This window comes from Schizosaccharomyces cryophilus (assembly GCF_000004155.1).
Source record: "Schizosaccharomyces cryophilus OY26 unplaced genomic scaffold supercont4.4, whole genome shotgun sequence".
NCBI lineage: Eukaryota > Fungi > Ascomycota > Schizosaccharomycetes > Schizosaccharomycetales > Schizosaccharomycetaceae > Schizosaccharomyces > Schizosaccharomyces cryophilus.
This window is the reverse complement of record NW_013185627.1, coordinates 1,077,549-1,100,431: the sequence shown is the minus strand read 5'-3', so window position 1 is coordinate 1,100,431 and position 22,883 is coordinate 1,077,549. Positions and strand designations below refer to the sequence as shown.

General features: G+C 37.5%; 11 protein-coding genes and 1 non-coding gene across 12 annotated transcripts; 5 read left to right on the top strand and 7 right to left on the bottom strand.

The window, feature by feature from the left end:
• The first annotated feature begins 693 nt into the window (after window positions 1-693).
• On the top strand, window positions 694-3,335 carry SPOG_02701 (NADH-dependent flavin oxidoreductase). Its single transcript, XM_013168642.1, has one exon. The coding sequence runs from the start codon at window positions 1,788-1,790 to the stop codon at window positions 2,493-2,495; it is 708 nt and encodes a 235-aa protein (XP_013024096.1). The 5' UTR covers window positions 694-1,787; the 3' UTR covers window positions 2,496-3,335.
• Window positions 2,635-3,197, bottom strand: SPOG_02700 (dual specificity phosphatase Stp1; the record flags this gene model as incomplete). Its single annotated transcript, XM_013168641.1, has 2 exons — window positions 2,635-2,682; window positions 2,736-3,197. The coding sequence occupies 2 exons, from the start codon at window positions 3,195-3,197 to the stop codon at window positions 2,635-2,637; spliced, it is 510 nt and encodes a 169-aa protein (XP_013024095.1).
• A 92-nt stretch (window positions 3,336-3,427) lies between the features above and the next one.
• Window positions 3,428-5,287, top strand: SPOG_02699 (uncharacterized protein). Its single transcript, XM_013168640.1, has 2 exons — window positions 3,428-3,729; window positions 3,834-5,287. Exons 1-2 carry the CDS (start codon window positions 3,583-3,585, stop codon window positions 5,019-5,021), a joined length of 1,335 nt encoding a protein of 444 aa, XP_013024094.1. The 5' UTR covers window positions 3,428-3,582; the 3' UTR covers window positions 5,022-5,287.
• A 755-nt stretch (window positions 5,288-6,042) lies between these two features.
• Window positions 6,043-6,503, top strand: SPOG_02698 (uncharacterized protein; the record flags this gene model as incomplete). Its single annotated transcript, XM_013168639.1, has 2 exons — window positions 6,043-6,176; window positions 6,359-6,503. 2 exons carry the CDS (start codon window positions 6,043-6,045, stop codon window positions 6,501-6,503), a joined length of 279 nt encoding a protein of 92 aa, XP_013024093.1.
• Window positions 6,504-8,261: 1,758 nt separating this feature from the next.
• On the top strand, window positions 8,262-9,337 carry SPOG_05757 (uncharacterized protein; the record flags this gene model as incomplete). Its single annotated transcript, XM_013168690.1, has 2 exons — window positions 8,262-8,948; window positions 9,012-9,337. The coding sequence occupies exons 1-2, from the start codon at window positions 8,495-8,497 to the stop codon at window positions 9,335-9,337; spliced, it is 780 nt and encodes a 259-aa protein (XP_013024144.1). The 5' UTR covers window positions 8,262-8,494.
• Window positions 9,338-9,759: 422 nt separating this feature from the next.
• On the bottom strand, window positions 9,760-9,874 carry SPOG_16283. The gene has a single exon (XR_001203101.1). It is a non-coding gene; the product is annotated as a 5S ribosomal RNA (ribosomal RNA).
• Window positions 9,875-10,703: 829 nt separating this feature from the next.
• Window positions 10,704-12,276, top strand: SPOG_02697 (myosin II regulatory light chain Rlc1). Its single transcript, XM_013168638.1, has one exon. It carries the CDS (start codon window positions 10,914-10,916, stop codon window positions 11,460-11,462), a length of 549 nt encoding a protein of 182 aa, XP_013024092.1. The 5' UTR covers window positions 10,704-10,913; the 3' UTR covers window positions 11,463-12,276.
• SPOG_02696 (hsp90-like protein) lies at window positions 12,248-14,916 on the bottom strand. The gene has a single exon (XM_013168637.1). It carries the CDS (start codon window positions 14,683-14,685, stop codon window positions 12,574-12,576), a length of 2,112 nt encoding a protein of 703 aa, XP_013024091.1. The 5' UTR covers window positions 14,686-14,916; the 3' UTR covers window positions 12,248-12,573.
• A 366-nt stretch (window positions 14,917-15,282) lies between these two features.
• SPOG_02695 (diphthamide biosynthesis protein Dph4) lies at window positions 15,283-16,411 on the bottom strand. Its single transcript, XM_013168636.1, has 2 exons — window positions 16,036-16,411; window positions 15,283-15,978 (listed from the first exon to the last, which is right to left on the bottom strand). The coding sequence occupies exons 1-2, from the start codon at window positions 16,247-16,249 to the stop codon at window positions 15,764-15,766; spliced, it is 429 nt and encodes a 142-aa protein (XP_013024090.1). The 5' UTR covers window positions 16,250-16,411; the 3' UTR covers window positions 15,283-15,763.
• A 29-nt stretch (window positions 16,412-16,440) lies between these two features.
• SPOG_02694 (uncharacterized protein) lies at window positions 16,441-19,735 on the bottom strand. Its single transcript, XM_013168635.1, has one exon. The coding sequence runs from the start codon at window positions 19,260-19,262 to the stop codon at window positions 17,403-17,405; it is 1,860 nt and encodes a 619-aa protein (XP_013024089.1). The 5' UTR covers window positions 19,263-19,735; the 3' UTR covers window positions 16,441-17,402.
• A 307-nt stretch (window positions 19,736-20,042) lies between these two features.
• SPOG_02693 (dynein light chain Dlc2) lies at window positions 20,043-21,387 on the bottom strand. Its single transcript, XM_013168634.1, has 5 exons — window positions 21,082-21,387; window positions 20,991-21,024; window positions 20,910-20,944; window positions 20,749-20,845; window positions 20,043-20,688 (listed from the first exon to the last, which is right to left on the bottom strand). The coding sequence occupies exons 1-5, from the start codon at window positions 21,298-21,300 to the stop codon at window positions 20,624-20,626; spliced, it is 450 nt and encodes a 149-aa protein (XP_013024088.1). The 5' UTR covers window positions 21,301-21,387; the 3' UTR covers window positions 20,043-20,623.
• Window positions 21,388-21,501: 114 nt separating this feature from the next.
• On the bottom strand, window positions 21,502-22,818 carry SPOG_02692 (brix domain-containing protein Rpf2). The gene is made up of 2 exons (XM_013168633.1): window positions 22,761-22,818; window positions 21,502-22,714 (listed from the first exon to the last, which is right to left on the bottom strand). The coding sequence occupies exons 1-2, from the start codon at window positions 22,772-22,774 to the stop codon at window positions 21,778-21,780; spliced, it is 951 nt and encodes a 316-aa protein (XP_013024087.1). The 5' UTR covers window positions 22,775-22,818; the 3' UTR covers window positions 21,502-21,777.
• Window positions 22,819-22,883: the final 65 nt, after the last annotated feature.

Below are 22,883 nucleotides of genomic sequence, written 5' to 3'. Positions count from 1 at the left end.
AAAAATTGGCAGGACGAAAAAGCAGGAACGGTGCAAAAGTGGTCACGTGTAACGAGAAGCAACGGAGGTCGGCAATAGGATGATTTCGTCGCTAAGAAACGTCTAGACAAGGTAGATAGGTAGAGAATATACTTGATTGGACCATACTGTGCTGGTTTCGAACCGACAGCGAATCAAATGCTTAATTTATGTCATGTTACCGGTAGATAAGGGTAGCATGGGTCGTACGAATCCAGAGACGGAAAAAGATTCGTAGTGGAAGGAGGGGGAACGTAATGCGAAGAGGGTTGAGTAAAAGCTTACACCTTACACTGACTGAGAGTGGGCTGGAGAAGCAAAAAGCACGAGAAGAGGGGTATCGTAACTGAAAAAATAAAGAATTCAAGGTTGAAGAAGGAGATGAAATACGCAAGACATACAAAAACTTACTTTCTAAAAAAACTAACTCATTGAACTACAAATTCATGGATGAAAATTTTATTTCGGCAAAAAATTAGGCCTGGTAATCAAAACCGACTTTTTTGAAGCGGTTGCTGGTAGTTAGCTGAGAGGCAGGGCAGGCAAGTCTAAGATTTGCCTACAAGCTTTAAACTTGGTTTTATCTGGTTCGTTGAAAAATACTATAGAGTTACGCTTTATTACGTTAAATGACATCTGCCTTCCATATCATCATGTGACCCGAATCTTGTAACGGGAAACTTAAACTTTAGGTAATGATTCACAAGAATCGATGAAACAATTAGTCTTGTCTCTTCTTACTGTCTTCAGTTTCCGTCTTAATTTTTTTTTTTTGTTTTCATTCTAGTTGTCTACATTTGTATGCGAGAGTGACATGATCTCTTTACCGTCGATTTCTCGTCGTCTTTCGCTATCCTTCGTTTTACGATTCTGGCCTGGATGGGTCTTGTCTTATCGGGTTTCTTCAAGAAAATTCCGGACGAAATCACGTCTTATAGGATCATCGGTATTGGGTTGGATAACACAGAACGGCATAAACTGGAGTATGGGATAAGGATAAGTAACGAGCTTGCAAAGATATCAGGAAGAAAGATGCTAGTGGAAGAGAAGGCGGGAATGTGAGGAGAATGAGGAGAATGAGACAGAGCAACGCCCATCCAGTATAAGCAGACAGAATGAAGACAAACTTAAAAATGCTGGTTGTCAATGACACAAATACGGGCGAATAGAACCGCAAACTGAAACGTAGAATGAAACTTATCTGTTTGTTTATTTACGTCTGTCGGCTATAGAAAAACAACATGTCGTAGTGCAATTTTCTTTCTCGTGTGATTATTTTTTTCGGCCGTCTCTAGGTTTGTCTCGTCTCCCTTCCTTTCTTTTTTTTAAGTGAGTAATTTTTTAATTCGTTAACTCTCCTTATTCTCTATTTGGGGATGAAACCCCCTTTATTGGCGAATTTTCCCTAAAGTCACTTCGTTCTTAGATTTCTCCCTTAAAGGTTGAAGAGTTTAAACTTGTGGGAAGCGAAGGGAAACCGACATATGCTTTCTCTTACCATACCTGCCTGACCTGGTCATTCATGTTCATACCTTTGATCTGGTCAGACCTTGATCGTAATCATCAGTCATTCAACAAACTTTCTAGTTACAACACCATTCATGGAAAAAAATAAAAGGGACGAAATATAAAAATAGTTCATTGAAAACTAGCTAATAAAAGTGAACGTATATTCCTTGTCTTTCTCTTCGCAATATCCTTTTCTTTTACTCATTTTTTGTTTATTAGCAGCTTTCCATTGCCATTGGACCTGATTTGTTGTTGATCGAATGCGTCCTTGGCTATCCCTTCATCCTCATCCGCATCATCTTTTCCCCGTTTTTTCTTCGTACCCTACCGTTCTTCCGTTTCGTGCTTCTTTCAGCTCTTCCTCTTCCTCTCTTCCCTCCTCTTCTTCTCATCATGCAGAATTTCGGGCTTTGATGCGACGCTTTGCCCAACCCGTCGTCATCCTTTCCAGCGGTTTTCCTAACGGTCATCAAGCTGCCATGACCGCTTCTTCTTTCACCCCCGTTTCTCTTTCACCGAATCCTGTTGTCTCTTTCAATCTTAAAATTCCTTCCCGAACTGCTTCTGCCATTGTCCAATCCCGACGTGTTGTCGTCCACCTTCTTTCCAGCTCCATCCTCCGTCACTCCCAATGGGCCTCCATCCTTTCCAAGCCGAATCATCCAACCGTTTTTCCTTCTCCCTCTCTTTCTTCTGTTCAAGAGGACATATCCAGCCCTCCTTCTCCCTCTTCTTCTACCGCAGATACCCTTTCTCCATCTGAAGTTTCCTTTAGTAAAGAAGGTGTTCCGCATCTTTTGGATAGTCTTGGTCTCTTACATTGTTCCATCCTTCACTCTATACCTGTACAAGACCATCTCTTGTTTGTCGCAAACGTTGATCGTGTTGAGCATGGTTCCATACCCCTGGCACACTCTAGTGGTCTCGTCTACTACAATCGACAATATTGTTCGGTCTCTTCTATTTAAATTATTTTTACTCTAAACAATCTAATCAAGATGACCGACTTTGATACTGCAAAGCATAACTCTTTCTCCCCTCTCGCTCTCTTTTTTGTTACGATATCGTTGTTTTTTTTTTCTTATCATTCATTATATTCGTCTCATGTCATGGGTATGAATATTTGCTCTCTAACATGTTGTAATCGATATATAACTTATGAATTTTATAATTTCTTTTCTATCAATAAAACCTTTCTATCCAATTACTTTCCGAATAAAGTTTCTTGAAAAGTCTACCAGTTGTTCATAGCACAGTTGGAATCCATCATCTCCTCCATAGTAAGGGTCCTCCACAATTTTGGATACGCCTGCGCTGCCATAATCTCCAAACAATGCAATTTCCGGCTTGGCATCACTTGGGCACACTCGTCTGATATTTTGCAAGTTGGATCGATCCATTGCGAAAATGTAGTCAAACTTTTTGAAATCTGTCAACTTCAATTTACGAGCCAAATGATCTGTTTGTATTCCATTTGCTAGCAGCACATCGATGGTACGAGGATCAGGCCAGTTGCCAACGTGCCATGCTCCTGTACCACAGCTGTCAATTGTTTCAAAACGATCGCTCACGCCCGCCTTATTTACTTCGTCTCGAAAGACGGCCTCTGCCATTGGGCTTCTACAGATATTGCCCAAGCATACAAAAAGAACGGAAATTTTTTGAGACATTATAATCAACACTTGGTAATCTTTCTATGACGATCACGTTTACTTGGATAGTAGAACCAAAAGACAAGCAAAAAAGTTTTTTTTAAAGGAGTGTTTTATAGAGAAACCTTTTTTCGTAGGGTGTAAAGATTGAATTCCAAATTTTTTTTAATTGATTTGTTTCAGTAAACCAATTTTAACTTGTAAATCTCAACCTTTCTTTTTCAAACGATAGGTTTTGGTTAGTAGGTGCAAAATTTCGCAAGTAGGACGTGTAATGTAATATTATCATAATTCTAAAATACCTCTGTGTATAGGAAGACAAAACCTGACTTATTTTATTTTCTAGCCTTTTATTTGTATTTAACGAAATTATATGTACTGATTAATCATTTTTGTTTTTGTCATGAGTAATTCAAGAAAAGAGATTCTACGTGAAGCAGCTAAAGCGAAGAAGACAAAGCAACAAAAGCCTCAGTCAATAGACGACGTCTTTGAAGAAGCCATTGAACTAGAAGAGAGTGGAGACCGCTGGCGGCTAGATCCTGAAAAGGTAAGTTGCAAAAATAGCAGATTCACATATTTTCATAAACAATAATTGAAAGTGGTTATTTTCATTTCGCAGTTTAATAAAGGTCAAAACTAATAGTTTTCTAGTGCTATCGATTCTATGAAAAAGCTTCCAAAGCTTACGATGAGTATTTGACAGCCAGGCCAAATGACTATGATGCTTGGTTTAACAAAGCTAGACTTTATTTGAATATGGTTTCCAATTGCGATATGCTGTCGAGTCAGTCGGCCCAATATCTGCAAATTAGCATTGACCTGCACCAAAAAGCCATAAGTTTGGAAACACATTCTGAAGCATATTTTAATCTTGCGCAAACGCATAAATACCTTGCTGAAAGTAGGACAGAAGCTGGTAATGAGCAACTCGCATTACCCCATATCCAAGCTGCTTTAGATGCAATTATGAAATGTTCAATGCTTCAGCAAGACGAATTTCATCAGAAAAAGCTAGAGCTGGAACAAATTGCTTCCTCGGGATTAGGAAACATTGATTTTGAGAAATTTCGACTACATGTATCCCAAAGCGACGAAGACTCTGCTGTTCTTTTGGGAGAAATCGCTGCTTTAGCTGCGAGCACAAGTCTTTTCACAGAGTCCGACTTTAAGAATCTAATTCAAATCGTTCAGCCTATTTCGGAAAAGTATGATATTTTAAAATTTATGGATTGGCATTTGGCAAGGGAAAAGCGCCTCGTATTATCGGGGCAACAATCAGAACAAGTATGGGTGAAGTTGCTACAAGTCTATGATGACCGTCTGTCACAACTGCCTGAAATCAACGTGCAAAATCCGTTACAGGCGTCAAATTCTCCGACGAAGCCCATCCATATTCAATTATTGTGTGACAAGGCAGACGCCTACGCAGAATTTGCCGACACGTTAATTCAAGCACAGTTACAACAAAACCCAGTCCCGTCCGTGGAAATCTTGACAAGGGCTTGGAATATATTTGGCCAAGCTACAAAAGCACTCAAACTGGCAAGTACTTATGATGCTAGCCGTACGAGAATATGGATTAGCAGAGCAGATTTGGAGCTTCAAAGGACAGATATTCCCCTTGCTATTGCAGAAAATTCAAAATCTGTTTTATTAAAGAATGCAAAGGTTATGTATGAAAGAGCGTACAAAGAAATTCAAAATAGAAAAACCACAGGAACGTTTTGCGAGATTGTTGTCAAGCATGAGCAGCTTCAAAGAAGAATGGGAATACATAGTATTACTTCTCTGGCTGTAATTCCCAATGAAGCACGGGAAGACATACTGGAGAGCCTATAAAATTAAGAATAGACTTGAAGGAAAAAGGAATCTTAAAACATCACTTTTCTCTTTGTAAACTTTTCAGATGATGTATTTTCGCCTCGTAGTATTTCATCGTTTCTTTATGATCCTGTTTTATAGTAGTCAATTGATACGCTTCACCGCCGACGATTAACCATAACAAACCAAAGGTATAGGTTGAAGACCATCGAAACATGGTGATATACAATGTTGCTTTTGCTTTCTTTCTCTTGTAAGCTCGTTTAGAAAGGTTTTGTACGATCAAGTTTTGCTGTCGCTTTTTTATTACTCAAAGAGAGACCCAAAAAATGCTCTTAAACTTGATACAGAAGAATTAGAACCAACTAAAAATGCTTTTTTTTTTATCAAAGCGTTTTTCCCAGATATGAACCAGGCTATTTATTTATTTACAGTCCTATAGGGAGCTTTCTTGTTCATTTTAGTGACACTCTTTTGCTTTCGTTAATAAATAGACAAGAGGGAAATTTTTTTGAGATAAATCGAAAGAAATGAGTAAATATGTAAAAGAAAAGTGTATATAGATATAGATATATAAAATAAACTTTAAAATTAAAGATAGTTGGATATCTTGTAGAATGGTTCTTCACTCTCATAAATGGAAATGTCAGTAAAGAAGTTTAGTAGCTGGAAAGTCACCTAGGAATAAGAATCAAATAAGAAAAGCTAGGATTTCAGCGAGCAAAAGCGCCTTTTAAACTATACCAAATCAGTGAAATTATAATTGAAGCCTGGTTTTGGACTTAATTTTATGGTTGTTTCCCTTGCTTTATGATCATTAAGGAATGAAATTAAGACAGTTGACAAGAACGAGCATATTAGCTTAAAAGCAATGATCGAAAGAAAATATGACCGTTGTTTCCCTCTACGCAAAAGCAAAAGATGAAATATCCCTGGTTTTTAGTTTCCAAAGCGTATCTTACTTGACATGGAAATAAAGAAGCAATTAATCAAAGGCGAGTAGAATATATTCTGATGATTAATTTTACTTTTTTAGATTATGAAAAAACTTAAATTTCTTAAGAAAAACCTCATAAAAAAGGGAATCATCTTTGTTGATTCAGATGTAAACAACACGAACATTATGAAACATGTTACTTGCCTTTATGACTTTAAGGTGACCATTGCTGTTGCGTAAGGGCAGCGAATTTTCCTGCTAGGACCAGCTTTTTTCCTTCTATTTCCGATAATTGGAATAATTTTGTTTGGAATTTGAGCTTCTTTGGATGAGCAAGGAAACCGCTTTAGGTTCTGCTGCCATTTCTCTTGAACTTTTCCATTCTGTAGCGATTTGCGAGTTTTAACAATGAGAACAGAAACTTTGCTTTTTCGACTCCGTTGCTGTTAAATCGCTGCATATTCTTTAAATTTCTGTCAAAATGTCGGAACAGTCGAATCTTAATAAAAGTTTCCAATGTTGATCTCGAGAAAGGACTTCCTTTGGACAACCCAAAGGTATAGAAATATACCTTGCAATCCGACTTCTACCAAAATCAATGAGAGAGAATAGTTGAAAATGACTCAATTTAGCGGTTTAAATTCCTTCTAAAGGAATTTATAGAGCCAATAAACCGCTTTCTTCCTGGGAAAAAGTAATCATTAAAGATTAAAAAATGTTCGCTTTATATCCGTAGTCTTATAGGAAGGGTATGTATGTCTGATATCTAAGTATACAAAATCTATGCTTATGTTATCATAGTTCTGGGACAAGACAAGCACCATTGGGAAATTGCCACTTTAGACATTTATGCTGAACTATGGGCAGCAATTTTTGGTATCACGCGTAAGCGGAAATTTTTATGATTGCTGGCTTGCTTACAAACGGTAGCATCTGGTTTTAGTTTTATTGTTGTCGATTTGTAAAGGTCATCACCCTATGTATACTTAGGATTACTTTGTCCATTTGTATAGCAGTTGACATGATAGAAGTGTTCGTTGGATTGTTAGTTGCTATTGGCGGAATGTTTTTTTTTTACTTCTTTGTAGTGTATATTATCTCTATTTCATGGAGCTTCTTGGATTTGAAGTTGATAGCTCAATTTAGAACGATAGTTCGCCTACGCTTCCTAGATATCAACAAAAGAATTCTACACCTCCTCAGCTAACGTTGACGAATAAAGCAATAGAGCTGCAAACCAATCCTACTTTTTGACGTTAGTTCCATTCGTTTGTTTTTGTCTTCTTCTGAACCTTTAGCCTATGGTAATTATTTCAATATATCTGATTATGAGATGAATGAGGAGAGATACTTGAAGCTCTTGGTTTTGTTATTACTCATTACTGTCTTACTTTGAGGGTTTACATCGAATTTCCAAGTTTATTTTAGTTTTCAAATTGCCCCTGTATTAGTATGATAGTAAAGTCTTGCAATGAAAAACCAATTATTTAATATGAATAATTGAAGCTTTTTTTCGTCGCCTTTAGAGGCATGGAGTTGGTAAACTTGCTAGAACATTACTGGAGCCTAACGTTTTTGGGTCGTTGGTCATTACATCCATCAATTAATATCCTTATTTTCAAATTGAATACTATCGTTGATTTCCTTTTTTCTTGAACTTGTAATTCCATTTGATTTATTGAGATCTTTGTTAATCGTTACCTTTAGGGTAACATCCTGCAGCAAGTATAAACCAGTTTGTACGTTTTTTCCATATTAATCGAGAAAGTGTATAAATTAAAAGAAAAAATGGATAAATTATGAAAAAGACGTAGCCTACAGCACCTCTCCAACCATAGCACAAACGAGACTAAGCCCTCAGACTCTTAATCGCAGTGATCGGACGGGAACTGGTGGTTTCGCCTAGGTATGGCCGTGCACAGTTCCTTCAGTTCAAAGAAGTAATTTATAGGTTTTTTTAATCCTGAAGAACCCGTGAAAGCTGCTTTTTGGTTGTAGTCTGTTACTCAATTGTCTAATGAAAAGCAGTTAGCTAATGCGTCTGCAGTTTCCGTGTTTTGTTTGTTACTTCTTCTGTTTGAATAACTTTAGTGCAACGAAAAATTAGTAACTCACTTTCAAGGTAAAAAATTGTTCATAAGTTCATAGAGAAATGGGATCTGCTTTGTTTACAGAGGTGTAAACAAACGCGAAATTAGCGAAATTTGTTACTTGTTCATTGTGGTTCAAACGTATCTTCAACGATTTATGCTATATATCAGTATAGGAGATAGCGCAACTGAACATATCACTATCCTGAGCTAAAATGTTGCGTAAGAGATGCGAAATTTCTTGCTGAAGCCAACTTTTTATTTCTTCAATTCCTGCCAATTGGGCTGATTTTGACTTTCATGTGAATGTTTGGAATGACCAGGTAGAGCTGCTTTAGTTTTTGGCTGCTATTTCTGATGAGTTTTGCATTTGCGAAATTTTTGCATCGAATAGGGATCAACAGCTTTTATTTGACGCTCTTTTGCTAATTATTCATTGAAATTTCTCTTTATTTATTTTTAGGATGTCGGAAAAGGAGCTAAAATTCGATTCAAGCGACCCTCCTGCATACAACCATGCTAATGTTTACAATGTTGATCTCGAAAAGGGACTTCCTTTGTATAAACCAAAAGACATAAACAAAACTTCCAATTCAACGTCTGTCAAAGTCAAACAAAGCAAAAAAACGATAATGACTGAATCCAGCAGCTTTCCTGAGTCCATAAAGGAGCTTCACTGCAAAACATCAGAAATAGTAAACTATGGTTTTCCCGAAAATGTGGTCCTCAAACACAGAAACTATCGTTTACTATCAACAGCAATCTTTTCGTTGTTGTGTACGCTAGCAATTTCCTATCCTTTCGAACCCTTTTCTTGGCTAAAAAATGCCTTTAATGAAATTAAATACGATTGGACCCTTCTTGGTTTTTTAGTTCTTTTGATTGTGATATGGGCAATATTCTATGCTTTTTTCTATTGTAAGTGAATCATTTTTGTTATTGTTTTTAAAAAAAATGCAATTGTTTGCTAACAAAAGGCAGTCTTTCATCCAATTGCCATCGGGGCAATAAGAGCCTTGCCCTACTCCATAATCTTTGTGTGTATTGCCATTGGTAATATTGGAGTATTGCTTGGTGGTGTCATATATAAAATTGGAGTATTGCTTGGTGATATTATTTATGCTGTTGCCCAAGGATTTTATATAGTTTTCATGCGTTTCCTTGGATTAGACTATGCAAATACAACTGAAACCACCGGTTCGCCTACGCTGCCCGGATATCAACAAAGGGATGATGCACTGGCTCCTCCGCCGACAACTACGAACGAAGAAATAGAGCTGCAGAGCAATCCTACCACTCAAAGTTAATGCTAATTTGTTTACCTTTCTTTTCTCATGAGCCTTAACTCTTCCGATCGAAAGTCAGTAAGTGGAAAAAGAGAACATTACAAGTGGTTTATTCCGATGAAGGTTTATTTCTATGCCTTTGCTTTGTATCAATATGAATTGGAAGCAACGAAGAAAAATGGACAATAGAAAGGCATGCATACAATCCGCGCATTGAAAGGAACCGTAATCTGAGACCATTGGCATCATCCTACGTTCTTAATGATTATTATTACTATTATTCTTATTCTTATTTGCAATTGAATACGTTCGTTTCATTTCTTTTCATTGAACTTGTAATTAGTCTTTTGTCACTTGTAAAGGAACAGCTTGCAAAAATTCTATCGAGAAAACGGTTGCAAGCAACAGTCTACGTAAAAAGAAGTAAAGAGCAACAAAAGAAAAGCCTACAGCACCCCGGATTCCCATGTTGTCTCCAACCATAGTACTAACGAGGCCCTCAGACGCTTAACTTCAGTGATCGGACGGGAACTGGTGTTTTCGCCTAGGTGTGGCCGTAGACGTTGAAATAGTAAGTATAAAATATATATACAGCATTATATAGTCTGTTGGCTTCCAGTTGAAATCCATTTTAAAAATTACTTATGCAACAAATATCAATTATTAAACTTTGGGAGAAGGGAAAGAGGAAGACTGACTTGTGTAAAATGAGAAGCCTGTCTTCTTTTCACTCTAAAGAATTGAATTAACTGAACTATTACTAAATTTTACTTCTTCATCACTATCATAATAAAGAAAATGAATGATCTTTGTAGTTATCATATTAATTAGAACGATATAAACAAATAAGTCAGTTACAATACGTTAAAATCTGGGCGTTAAAAGTTCTCGTAGGAATCTAAACTATTTAAATATTTTGTACATTTTTTTGTTGTGCGAGTCTTCAGTAAACCTTCACCTTTATTCCACTGGAAGTTACTACTACTACAGTGAAACACTGCGAATGAACAAAGTCACAAAAAACAGATTATGAGCGATGCGCTGGAACAATAGGAACCTGTTTATCAATTAGAAAAAAATTATTTGCTCTTCTTTTAGAAAACGATGTTGGATGGCATGCCTCAAATGACCAAACATTTAATTTTGTAAGTTTCTGCCATGTAATTATACAACATAAACATGGCAAAACGAAACCATTGGATTGCATAAGGAAAAATGATTTGTTTGATCGTTATTGGATTCTCTAATTTCATTCCATCCCGAGGATCTGAAATGTTTGTTTACACATTGGTTGGAACAAAAACCAAAGAATACCCTTCACCAAGAAAAAAAGTTCGTCTGTCCAAAAGCACACTTTACCCATTCTTTCTTTTCTTCTGTGTGAAGGATTAAGGGCAGTATTTTCATTTATTTATTTTCTTAAATCTTTTCACTTTTTTTTGTTTTTTATTTTTTTTTTCCTTGATAAATCTTCCTTTTCACCCATAACCAAATATCCAGTTCGAAGGTTTCCAGAACATCTCTTTTCAAAGATCTATTCTTTTCTTTTTTATTTTTATCTCGTATTTACATAGGTTAGACATACAAAAATTCAGCGATGGCTACAGATAAATCCAACTCTTTGGGCGAGAAAAGAATTCCTCTTTCTTCTACTACTTCTGAAAAAGTAGCAGCGCAGGCTGCTGTAAGGGCTTCTTCTGGTGCTTTTGCTCAACTTACCTCTTCTCAAATTCAAGAACTCAAAGAAGCTTTCGCCCTGCTTGACAAGGATGGCGATGGAAATATCGGCGAAGATGATTTGAAAACTATGCTTACCTCTCTAAACCAAGAATCTTCTAGTCAAGTAGTTCAGGAAATGTTCGATTCTGTTCGTCCTCCTATTAATTTAGCTTCTTTCCTTACTTTTATGGGTTCAATGTTGTGTCGTATCTCTCCTAGAATGGACCTTTTAGAAGCTTTTGCAACTTTTGATGACACTCAGTCTGGAAAAATCCCAATTGGTCTTTTAAAAGAAGCCTTGTCCACCATGGGAGATCGTATTGATGCCAAAGACGTTGAGTCCATTCTCCGTTCACACACGAGCCATGGAATGTTTTATTATGAAAAATTTGTGGACGCGGTAGCTGGCTCTAAAGACAACAACTAAACCTCTTTACTATCCTTCTTTTCTTTTTTTTTCTCTAAACGTATTTTTTCCTTCATATTTACCTTTTTGCCTTGCACGAGCGCTATTGACTCTCATGAATTTATATCCTAGGATTTTAAATTATTATTATTATTTTTTTGCTATTTTATGTTACTCCAAACCCGTTTTCATTCCTATTCTTTATGCTTTACCTTTGCCTACTGTGTTGTGAATTTGTACAGATATATCACTTAGGGTGTTGACAAATTTTTAGCAACACAAGTTTACTGTTTTCCTTTCTATTTTCATGTTCTTCTTAGGCCAAGTTCCCGAGGATTACTTTATAAACAGACGAAACTGGCTTGGTAAAACTATTACACTAAAGCTTTCTTCCATTTCCAGAGCTAATAATCCTTCTTCCGGGCTTTTCTCTCTCTCATCCTTTAAACTCATACACAGCTTTATGTGGAACTGCTTGCTACACTTCTCTGTTGTATGCTGATGAAAAGTCACGTTTCAAGCATAAACAATACATGTCAAGGCAAAAATTCTGCAAGTCAGCCATTCATCAATGGGGAACAAAGAAAAAACTCACATTGTTTTCAAGAAATTCGTGAAATTTGACTTTCCAGTTGACAAAAGCGTCCTTACAAAGACGACGTCTGAATTCGTCTAATAGCACCAAAGACTGTGCTCAAATATGTATTAGGTATCTTACAGTTTTATTATGACCAAATAAGCATATTCCATTTATTCCTTCTATCTTTAACGCTTATTGACAACTTACATTTTCTTTAAATCACACCCAGCATTCATAACAGAACTATAATAACACTACTTTGCAAAGTTATCCATTCACATTTCTCGTCTTTACTATCACAGATTTCTAAGAAATCCTTGCTACTTCAACACTATAAGTACCTACTATTCATGCAATATAGATAATAAACCATTAAATAATATAAAAAGACTCTTTTCTATTATCTAGTCTCTAATTAAAATAACTCATGAAAAGAAACTTTTTTGACGAAATTATTAAACCATACAATACTTGCTATACTGCAAAGTCGTTTACTTCCAAAAGGCATGATGCATAGACAACTTGACAAATTTCCTGATTACTTCAATTAATTTAGTCAACCTCTTCCATCTTGCTTTCAACAGCTTGCTCACCAGAGGGCTCAGCAGCTTGCTCGGCAGCAGGGGCTTCTTCTTCCTCATCAATGCTAAGTCCGAGGGAAATGAGACGGTTGATACGAGAGGCATAGGCGCTAGGATCATCCAAAGAGAAACCAGAGGACAAGAGAGCAGTCTCAAACAAGATAGTTGCCAAGTCCTTAACAGAACGGTCATCAGTGCCATTCTCATCAACCTTCTTCTTAAGTTCAGCAATGATAGCAGACTTGGGGTTGATTTCAAAGGTCTTCTTGCTAGACATGTAAGCGCTCATAGAGGTATCACGGAGAGCTTGAGCCTTCATGATACGTTCCATGTTAGCAGACCAGCCATATTGACCAGTAGTCAACAAGCAAGGAGAACCAACAATCTTGTTGGAAACGGTAACCTTCTCAACCTTGTCACCCAAGATGGTCTTGAGTTGCTTAGCGAACTCTTCGTAATCCTTCTCGAGCTTCTCACGGTTAGCCTTCTCCTCGTCAGTCTCTTCCAATTCGAGACCGTCCTTGGTAATGTTAACCAACTTCTTTCCTTCAAATTCCTTCAATTGGGTGACAGCATATTCGTCAATGGGGTCAACCATGAACAAGACATCAAACTTCTTAGCACGGAAAACTTCCAAGAAAGGAGAGTTCTCGACAGCTTGCTTAGATTCACCAGTAATGAAGTAGATGTTCTTTTGATGTTCAGGCATCTTGGTGATGTAGTCTTCAAAGCTGATCATGTCATCAGTAGAGTGGAGAGAGTTGAATCGTAAGAGCTTAGCCAAGGCAGGACGGTTGGCAGCATCCTCATGGATACCAAGCTTCAAGTTCTTGCTGAAAGCTTCATAGAAAGTCTTGAAGTTCTCCTTGTCTTCAGCAATCTCATTGAACATGTCCAAGCAGCGACGGACGAGGTTCTTGCGGATAACCTTCATAATCTTGTTTTGTTGGAGCATTTCACGAGACAAGTTCAAAGGCAAATCCTCAGAGTCCACAACACCCTTGACGAAACCCAACCATTCAGGAATCAATTCTTCACAGTCATCGGTGATGAAGACACGACGAACGTAAAGCTTGATGTTGTTCTTCTTACGCTTAGCCTCAAACAAGTCCATAGGGGCACGACGAGGGGCAAAAAGAACAGCACGGAATTCTAATTGACCTTCAACGCTGAAGTGCTTGACGGCAAGATGGTCTTCCCAGTCGTTGGTCAAAGACTTGTAGAAAGAAGCATACTCTTCCTTGGAGACCTCATTAGGGTTACGAGTCCAGATGGGCTTGGTCTTGTTAAGCTCTTCGTTCTCGGTAGTAGTCTCCTTCACCTTCTTGGACTTCTTCTCCTTCTTTTCGGATTCATCGTCAACTTCCTCGATCTTAGGAGCCTTATCATCACCTTCCTTGACTTCTTCAGTAGTGTCTTCCTCCTCAGGGACATCCTTCTCGACTTCACGAGTAACAACGAGCTGAATGGGGTAGGAAATGAATTCACTGTGCTTCTTAACGGTATCCTTAATAGTCTTTTCTTCAAGGTATGCGAGTTGGTCTTCCTTCATGTGAAGGCGAATTTCAGTACCACGACCCAAGCGAGGTCCCTCAGTATCCAAGGTAACGTTGAAGCTACCACCAGCAGAGGATTCCCAGATGTATTGCTCATCATCATTATGCTTACTGACAACTTGGACCTTGTCAGCAACCAAGTAAGCAGAGTAGAAACCGACACCGAATTGTCCAATCATAGAGATGTCAGCACCAGAAGCAGCAGCTTCCATGAATTGCTTGGTACCGGACTTGGCAATAACACCAAGGTTGTTGATCAAGTCATTCTTGGTCATACCAATACCAGTATCGCGAATGCAAAGGACCTTGCTTTCCTTATAGGGAGTAATGCGAATGTAAAGTTCCTTTTCACTGTCCAAGGCATGGGGATCAGAAAGACTTTGGTAGCGAATCTTGTCTAAAGCGTCGGAGGCGTTGGAGATGATTTCACGAAGGAAAATCTCCTTGTTAGAGTAGACAGTGTTGATAATCAAAGACATCAACTGGCTGATTTCAGCCTCGAACTTGAAAGTCTCAGTGTTTGACATTTTGAGTTTCTATAAAAAATATAAATGATAGAACAAATGAATAGAAATTTCGTTAAATCCTAAAGTGAGCTTGAATATGCAAAAATGATGTGCTCGTAAAGCGATTCCCTCAGTAAGCTCCAAAAAAGGAAAATCACAGATTTTAAATTTTAATTAAAAAAATTCGTTCCTTCGTAAGAGGTTTGTTAGCTGCTTTGCCTTCTACCTTTTGTGACGATACGTGAAGACGGTAGGTTCGTCCTGTTTATATTCTGTAAACAAAGAACCTCGAAGATTCCAAACCCTAACCCTGTAGGTTGGTGGAAGCCCATGGAAGAAGGAGGAATAGTGTGGCAGTGTGTGGAAGTACAGTAGACAGGCTCCAGACACTGCCAGAATCGCCCAGGACATTAGAGAAGCTGCTGTGAGTGCGAATTATCTATTATAACAAACTACGGCAGACATCCCTATAGTGACTATCATCGCTGGAAAGAACAGAAGCAACTACACAAAGGTACGGTAATATAGATAACGTTGTAAACTGCCAAATTCGTTGGTAAATAATGCTATGAAACAAAATCAAGAAGAGAATAATCCTATAGGATAGATGTTGAATTAATCAAAAGGTTTTTCACATTTATAATTTCTATTGGAAATAGGAATATTTCTTCATGCTATGAAAAGTGTTTTTATCTAGTCTCAAATATGCTGCTTTCTTTCCAATTCCAAGTTAGACATAGAAAAGACAGAGTCAAAATTCGTCCTTTCATAGACAAATCTATATTCGTATATATCTTTGGAATCAACGATGCCCAACAGAAATTGAAGTTTTATTTTTTTGACAACTGTTGCAATGTCACGCCCTTTTATATACGCTTGCTGATAGATATATGATTGCTAAGAACAGCAAAATTCCAAACGATGGTTTCAATAGTAATATGCTTCTCGGAAAAGACCGCTAAGGAAACAAAAAGCGAGCACCATGTGTAGTTTAGTTTTTGTTGACAGCAGTTTTGCTACGTAACGACAAAGACAAGCACTCGTTCGGGTCTTTTGTTCCTAAATAGAATTTGAATTATTAGATGAAAAATGACCACTTTTACTGTTCACTTCCGTCCGTTTCTACCACCTCATAAGCTACTTGGATAGTCAAACTGCATCCCAAACAAGGAATAATGCTTTCTTCGTTTTCCAAATTCTCTTCCGTTACGACATAACCACCTAACTCACCACAACGACAGGGATAGTAGTAGGAGCCATCTTCCAACTCATCAAATTCACTCAAATCAACCACAGAATAATATTGTGCGCGCTCTGGAAACACAAGTTAACATCTTTCTTATAATTAAGGCATACCGTTTCTTTACTTACCAGATTCCTTGGTTTTGAGAAAATTCTCGCGATCTTCCGTACTTCCAATGGCCTGAAAAGCTTCACGAATTTGGTCAACACTATATCGACCAGGCAGAATATCTTTTCGTTTATCCGGATGAGATTGTATTAAAGCTTTTCGATAAGCTTCTTTTACTTGTTCATCAGTGTATAATTCATCTTCCTCCAGGTTTAGAACCGCATAGGGGTTCATTACGGTTCAAGAAGAATTTTCCTTGCATAAGACTTGAAAGCACAGAAACCAAATTCATGTAACAGGAGATGCAAGTACACTTCACTATTTTTCTAATTTACTTTTATTTTTATTTTTTCATTTTTCATTCCAAAAGAGTAAATTTGGTCTCTTTTAGTAACAATTTTTGTTTTAGTTTAACCACCTAAATGGTTTTCTATAATTAATATTTTTTAAATATATTATAGTGTTTTTGTTGTATCCATGGTTATAGGGCATTAAAAAAAGCTGGAAGGACCGTTTGATAGTTTTAATATCTCATTAATAAGTTTGGACAAACATAATACACCGGAGGCTTGCAAACGTAAGGAGCTTAACCCAAATATGAAGATCTGAAACAAAATCAATTTTAAAAAAAATAGTTGATAGGCTAACGAATGGAAGAAATATATTTACAGAAATTCCATCTATACAAGCCTGTTTTTCATCTTATCATGCACAAGCTCGTAACTATTGAGGGAATACTTTCAAATAAAACGTATTTCTTCAATGGTTTAGATTAACAGGAAGGCAGATCTTGCCTTCTTCATGTCCATAACTTCAAACAACAAACTGGATTAAACTCAAATACACTCAACAAAAATAAAGGAGATCAGCGGGGACTAAGGAAAAGAGCAAGGAAAAATTTAACAGCATTCTTTCACAGAGATGCCATAACAATGGTTTCAAAAGCAGAGCAAATTGTGCTTGCAACACATTATGCGATGAAAACCACGTATTGTTTCTAAAGAGAACAGACGAGTCTTTTTTCGAGTATACAGAAGTGTGATAAATTTCCTTGCCAAGTATTACGGGGACGTCGTTTCTATAAACAAAATTGGTGATAGGAAGCCGCATAGTCAACCTCAGTTTCAATTAACAATGTCAGGAACCGATTGAACCACACCTAAAAATAACTTGTAACGTCCGGGATTAGTATATCCAGCAATATAATGAAACTTAAATAAACTCGAAAAAAAAGAAGAAACCTTATGTACATTTCAGAAGGATACTATAAATAAAAGTAAAAATTATCATAAATAAAAAAAAACCAATACATCATGTCCATAAGAGAAATTAGAATCGTAGATTAAGTGGCATTATCCATGAGCATAAGTAACATGAAGGATACGATTTATTTCAAGCTTTGCTCTGTATGATTTTTGTGTCTCGTCAAGCTTTCTTGTACTAAAGCTTCTATCCACTCATTACCTGCCTCCTGACGCAAAGCTTCAATCTTTTTTCGAAATAATTCTCCAGCATCATGGCTAGATTCTGAGGTTCCAGGTTTAGTAATGGAGGATCCCGATTGAGTAGATATAATATCACTTTCTGGACGTGCAAGAGAAACGTTGGCAGGGGGTAACGACAAATCAACAATCCTTGTTTTGCTTGTTTTCTTCAAAGTAGACTTTGTAGGATGAATGACGGCATTTGTATCGCTCCCTCCTGAGGGCTGGCCACCTTGGCTCGTACTTGGGGTTGCCTTCTCAGATAAATATATTCTCTCAAGCATGCTAGGTCCTCGTCCATCAAGCAAAATATCTTTAGACCCCGGAAACTCTCGAAAATAATTGAAAATCATAATTCGATGTGAGGAATGAGTCTTTATAAATGGATTTGAAGCTATATATGCTTCTTCAAAATTTGTATTTCCAATGAGGCGACGGAATTCAACTGGATCAACAATCAAATTATCCCGAACATCGAATCTTTCCAGAGAAGGAACAGCTTCCAAACCCGACAGATCCTTCAATTGATTACACGCAAGGACAAGATTTTGTAGATTAGGTATTTCTATATGATAGAAAGTACGACAATTATCGAGTTTATTGGAAGCCAAGTTTAAAGAGCGTAACTGCGGCAGTTCAGCCAAAGCAGAGGGAATTTCGGTAAGCTGATTACCGCTTAAGTCCAAAGATAAAAGGGAGACAAGAGGTAGAAATGTATTTTCGGATATATACTTAAGGTTGCAATTAGAGCAGCGAAAATATAGGAGTTGGCTCCAAGCATGGGATGACAATACACTTTGGGCGTCGGATAACTGCTCATTACTTTTGACACTAAGATTAGAAGAATCAACGCCTTCTTTTGACAAAACTAATACAGACTGAGACAGGGTGCGGTGGAAATTATTTGAATGCTGTGGACTTGATTGATCTTTTGACCCAAGCGAGACAGAGCGCCGGAGATTCATCGACATTGTTGGAGAACGAGTTTGATTGACAGTAGAGGAGGATTGACCGAATTGCTGTTGTCTAGATGAACGAAACCGGTATAGATCAGAATCATCAAGGACCAACTTGATAAACACCTCGGACAAATCCACCAGATCACAATGATGCAGAATTAAGCTTTTCAAACCTATTGAAAGACAATTCCATCCAAAGATGGATCTTACATCGTAACCGCGAACTTCCAAAGAAGATAGGTTCTTAAATACCGTGATGGGCACTGCAGTATCTAGAGGAAACTCTTCAAACTGAGAGATTAGAATTGCTTTCGGGTTATGGACAAGGCTTAAAAAGGGGAGTTTGGTAAAAGAAGAATAAATATAGCGCAGCAAAGAAAGTAACTTTAGCCTGTTTCTATGCTCCGTGAACTCGTTTGAAGCAGTTGAGAACCGGCTCCACATGGAAGACACCTGAGAAAGCATACTACCAATGGTGGCGACGCTCTTCATGCTCATATTATCATCAAAGTCTACTTTTCTAGATGCTCGATTTCTGAGGAAAGAAGTGTAGTCGCTTGGAAATGCCTCGGAATGCAGATTCTCAATACGGATATTAAGAGGGCCCGTATTCACATTGATTTCCTCAAATTGAGTCAATAAGAAGTATAAATGGTGGAGGGTGAGATGCAATCGAACTGGCTGGCTGCTGAAAATTGAAGTACTGGTAAATTGGCTGGAAGCATTTGCTAAACGTTTTTCGTGAGTATAGATATAAGAAGCTAGATTACGGATATATTTTTCTCCGTCAATACTAATTCCCATCTTAAGCAGAAAAATGACTCTTTGCGTATGAAGTAAGTAACGAACAAATTTGAAGCCAGGATATCTGTGAGCTAGGTTACAGAAATTAATGACAGACGATGTGAAAACATACAAAAGAAATGTTCAGGGAACGAAATCTGCCTCAAATTGATTTCGTACTTTGTAAAGCCTGTAAGAAGTGGTGCAATGTGGCTTTGTGTTGGTGAAAAGAGAGAAATTGAGCAAACAATTGCTCTATATAAAAAAAGAAAACGTCTTTTTTAGTAAATGGCAGTAGTTTAGGTTAATTACTGTGCAAAGACAGTACGGGTGGCTTCTGTACCATAAACCAGGAATGAGATAAGATCGTAGTCGCGTTGGTTCAATTCACTTCTGGCTAACTTCGGCGAAACAAATATAAAATGTTATAAACATATAGGTATACAATATTAATAATGCTACGAATGCAAGGGTTTTTGGCGGTTCGAAATGGCAGTGAAGAGATGAAGAGGTAAGGAGCGGATAGCTGTGAAAGAGGCTTGCTACTAGGTATGAGTGTGTGCAAGTAAAATGAGATTTGAATCAATGAAAAGAACATGTCTAAAAGCTTGAATATTGAATAAGAACACGAAATTATTTCAAAAGGTTTTACGAGTCGAGTGGATGATGTTCAAGAATGGCGTCGACAAAGACTGGAATGGAATCGAGCCTATTAGTGGGTTAGACGATAGAATCGAATTTTGCAGTTTTAGCATTCAATTGGGTTTATGGTTTTGATTCAGCTGTGGTCTCCTCTTTCTTGGACAGTATCGGACCTTTCTATTGCAGTTTTAAAACATGAGTTACAATTATGTGAGGTTTTCACAAACGAATAAAATAAGAGCCTTTTCAAATTCTTTTTTTTTTATTTACAAAACGAATCCACTGATAGGCAGACATCAAAGTAATAGATTTGGAAGTTTTTAACGATTCTCTCACAAAAGTTTCACTTCCTGCAAGATATCCAGCGAGCAAACCAATGGAAGAATTTTGCAATCTCCTGTTGCTTAGGAATCTTATAACCAGTATCAACAGCCTGAATAAGATTAAGACAAATGCAGAGATTTTGCCAAATAGACAACTTGGTCCTGACATTCAGCAGCAGATACCTATTCCATTACGAAACCCTTCAATTCCCAAACAATTGGTAAATTCGGCGGCATAAGTAGCACTAGAAACATATGGATAAGGTTTCTTTCTAGAAATTAAATAAGTGAAAACACTCATAGTAGAGAAATACTTTTTTTTCTAGGAATTTCAGATTGCATAGAATACAGTAGAAACTATCCAAATTAAAATAAATAAGGACCCATAATGCCGACCCACGACGAAACTCTTTTTGTTCAACCAGACTTAAATAGCAGAAACGCAATCGTTCCCAAATAAAAATATATAAATCTATGGGATTCTGAATGTTGTTAGCTTGGACGCTACCATCAAGGAATTCAGCAACAAGAGATCTTCTTACCATGTGTCACATAGGAACCAAAGTTTCGACCAACGATACAATGCCAAGTAGGAGAGTACTTTTTGTCGAACTCTCTTTTTACAAACGCAGCAACGTCCTAAACAAACTCTATTAGTTTCTTTCCGCCGCCAGCTGGTTTTTCTTTCTAAATATCGTGTTACCTTTTCAACAGTAAATTTCTCCATCGCTTGCACAGCTATTTAAATGTCCATTAGTTTCTTTCTTAAGCTTCTCTCCTTTACCTGTATGTACTGCATCTTGTTGCATTTCTTCCTCCTAATCACTTGGCATTAGCACCTTTGCTTTACAAATCTAATCAAATTCTTTGTTTACCATGTCCACAGCTTTAATGACTACCATTAATTTAGCGTCACTTTTGAGACGCTCTACTGATGCTGGGTTAACGTCTCTCGAAGTATTCAATTGCATTTTTGTTTTTTGACCTGAAGTATGTTTAAGGTAGTAGATGTTCGTTAGCATATTCACAAGAGACCCGTCATACCAAGTTGGGGTTTCTGACTTAATATCTTTACTAGATTCTTTTATTTTCATTCAATTTCCTTCGATTTCCTCTCTTTTGCTAGGCCAGAAAAGAAATTCGTAAGAAGTCAGTAACTCCTTACTACCATTCTGAGGTCTGTTCAACACCTTAAAATATTAAAGAAATACATCCAAATGCCCTAAGCAACACGCTGAACGTATTCCGTTTGGAATAGTGCAACTTGCTTAAAACGACTAAAAGATCTGGTTACTAGAGACTCCAGTACTTTCTATTAGAACTCGAGTATTTCTAAATGTAAATTAAAATTTATTAAAACTTCCTATAGAAACCATAGAGACAGACAAATATTTATATCTAAATTTTAGACTGCTTCCCAAAATCAAAGAAACTGACCGTTAAATTACCTTTATATAAACCAGGAACCAAATTCAAAAAGAAAACCATGAATTTCCAAAATGCCTTTCCAAAAACAAAATATTGTATCCGTATGGATTTTCCAAGGCTGAAGCAAACATTGGCTTTTTTGCTTACTCAACGTCGGAAACAACATCTTCGTCTTCGACTTCCGATTCTTCTTCCTCCTCTTCTTCTTCGGCAGCAGAACGCTTCAAACCCTTCATCTTGCGAGTTTGCAAGTTGCTAAGATCTTGCTGATCCACGTGAACGCGGCCAACCTTGTTGCCGACCAAGTCAACATCCACATTCTTTTTAGTCTTTGGTTCTTGGGTCTTGGGTTTCTTCAACGCTTCACCTAAGACATCTGCTTGAGCAGCTTGAACACGGCGAATACTAAAGTCGAGTCGAGGTCCCATTTCCTCCAATTCAACACGAGGAAGATTCGTGTTTGACTTTAACAATTTTGTGGAATACACCCGGAAATTCACTTTCGGTAAAGCTTGCGTCTCGTCGTCGCTGGCTTCACCGGCAGAAACAACAATTACATAAGACAAACCTGCAGAATCCAACTTTTGGATGGGTTCGCCTCGGAAAAAGTCCAAAAATAAAGACTTAACATGACGAAAAACGGGATGAGAATCAAAAGAAGGCCCTTGGAAAAGCATCATCGGCTTTGTACCGGGCACAATAGGCACAGTATGAAAAGAAGAAATTGGTTTATAGTCTACTATGCCCAGTTCAATCATATCCAGCACATGATAATCAAAAAAGCGAATCCAAGCCAAATTATGGGGTCTCTTTTTGTTATGAGTAGCACAAACAGCCAAACCGGCATCGTTTTTCTCAGAAAAGAACTCTAGTGAAGAGCTATCCTCAAAAGGAAGAATGGGATTTTTCTTTTGAAAATTAACAGCAAAAGGCTTTTTTAAAGCGTACAAGTCATGTAAAGCATCAACAACAAGCTGCGAAGTCGCGTTTCCTCTTAAGAAAAGAGCAATTTTCGCTCCTTCTACGACTTTCGGCTCGCGTTTATCCATTACACGCTTAGTGCGTGCATTTTTAGGCTTTCTATTCTCGTTAGTATACCAATTTACTGAAATTTTATCTAACTTACACTTGACGAAGCATTGGTAAAGGACAGGTCTTCAAGTTGTACTTGTTTTCACTTTAGGAATGTCGAAAATAATTGTGCCACAGTAACTTACATACCGAGACACGCTACATTGCACTATGATTC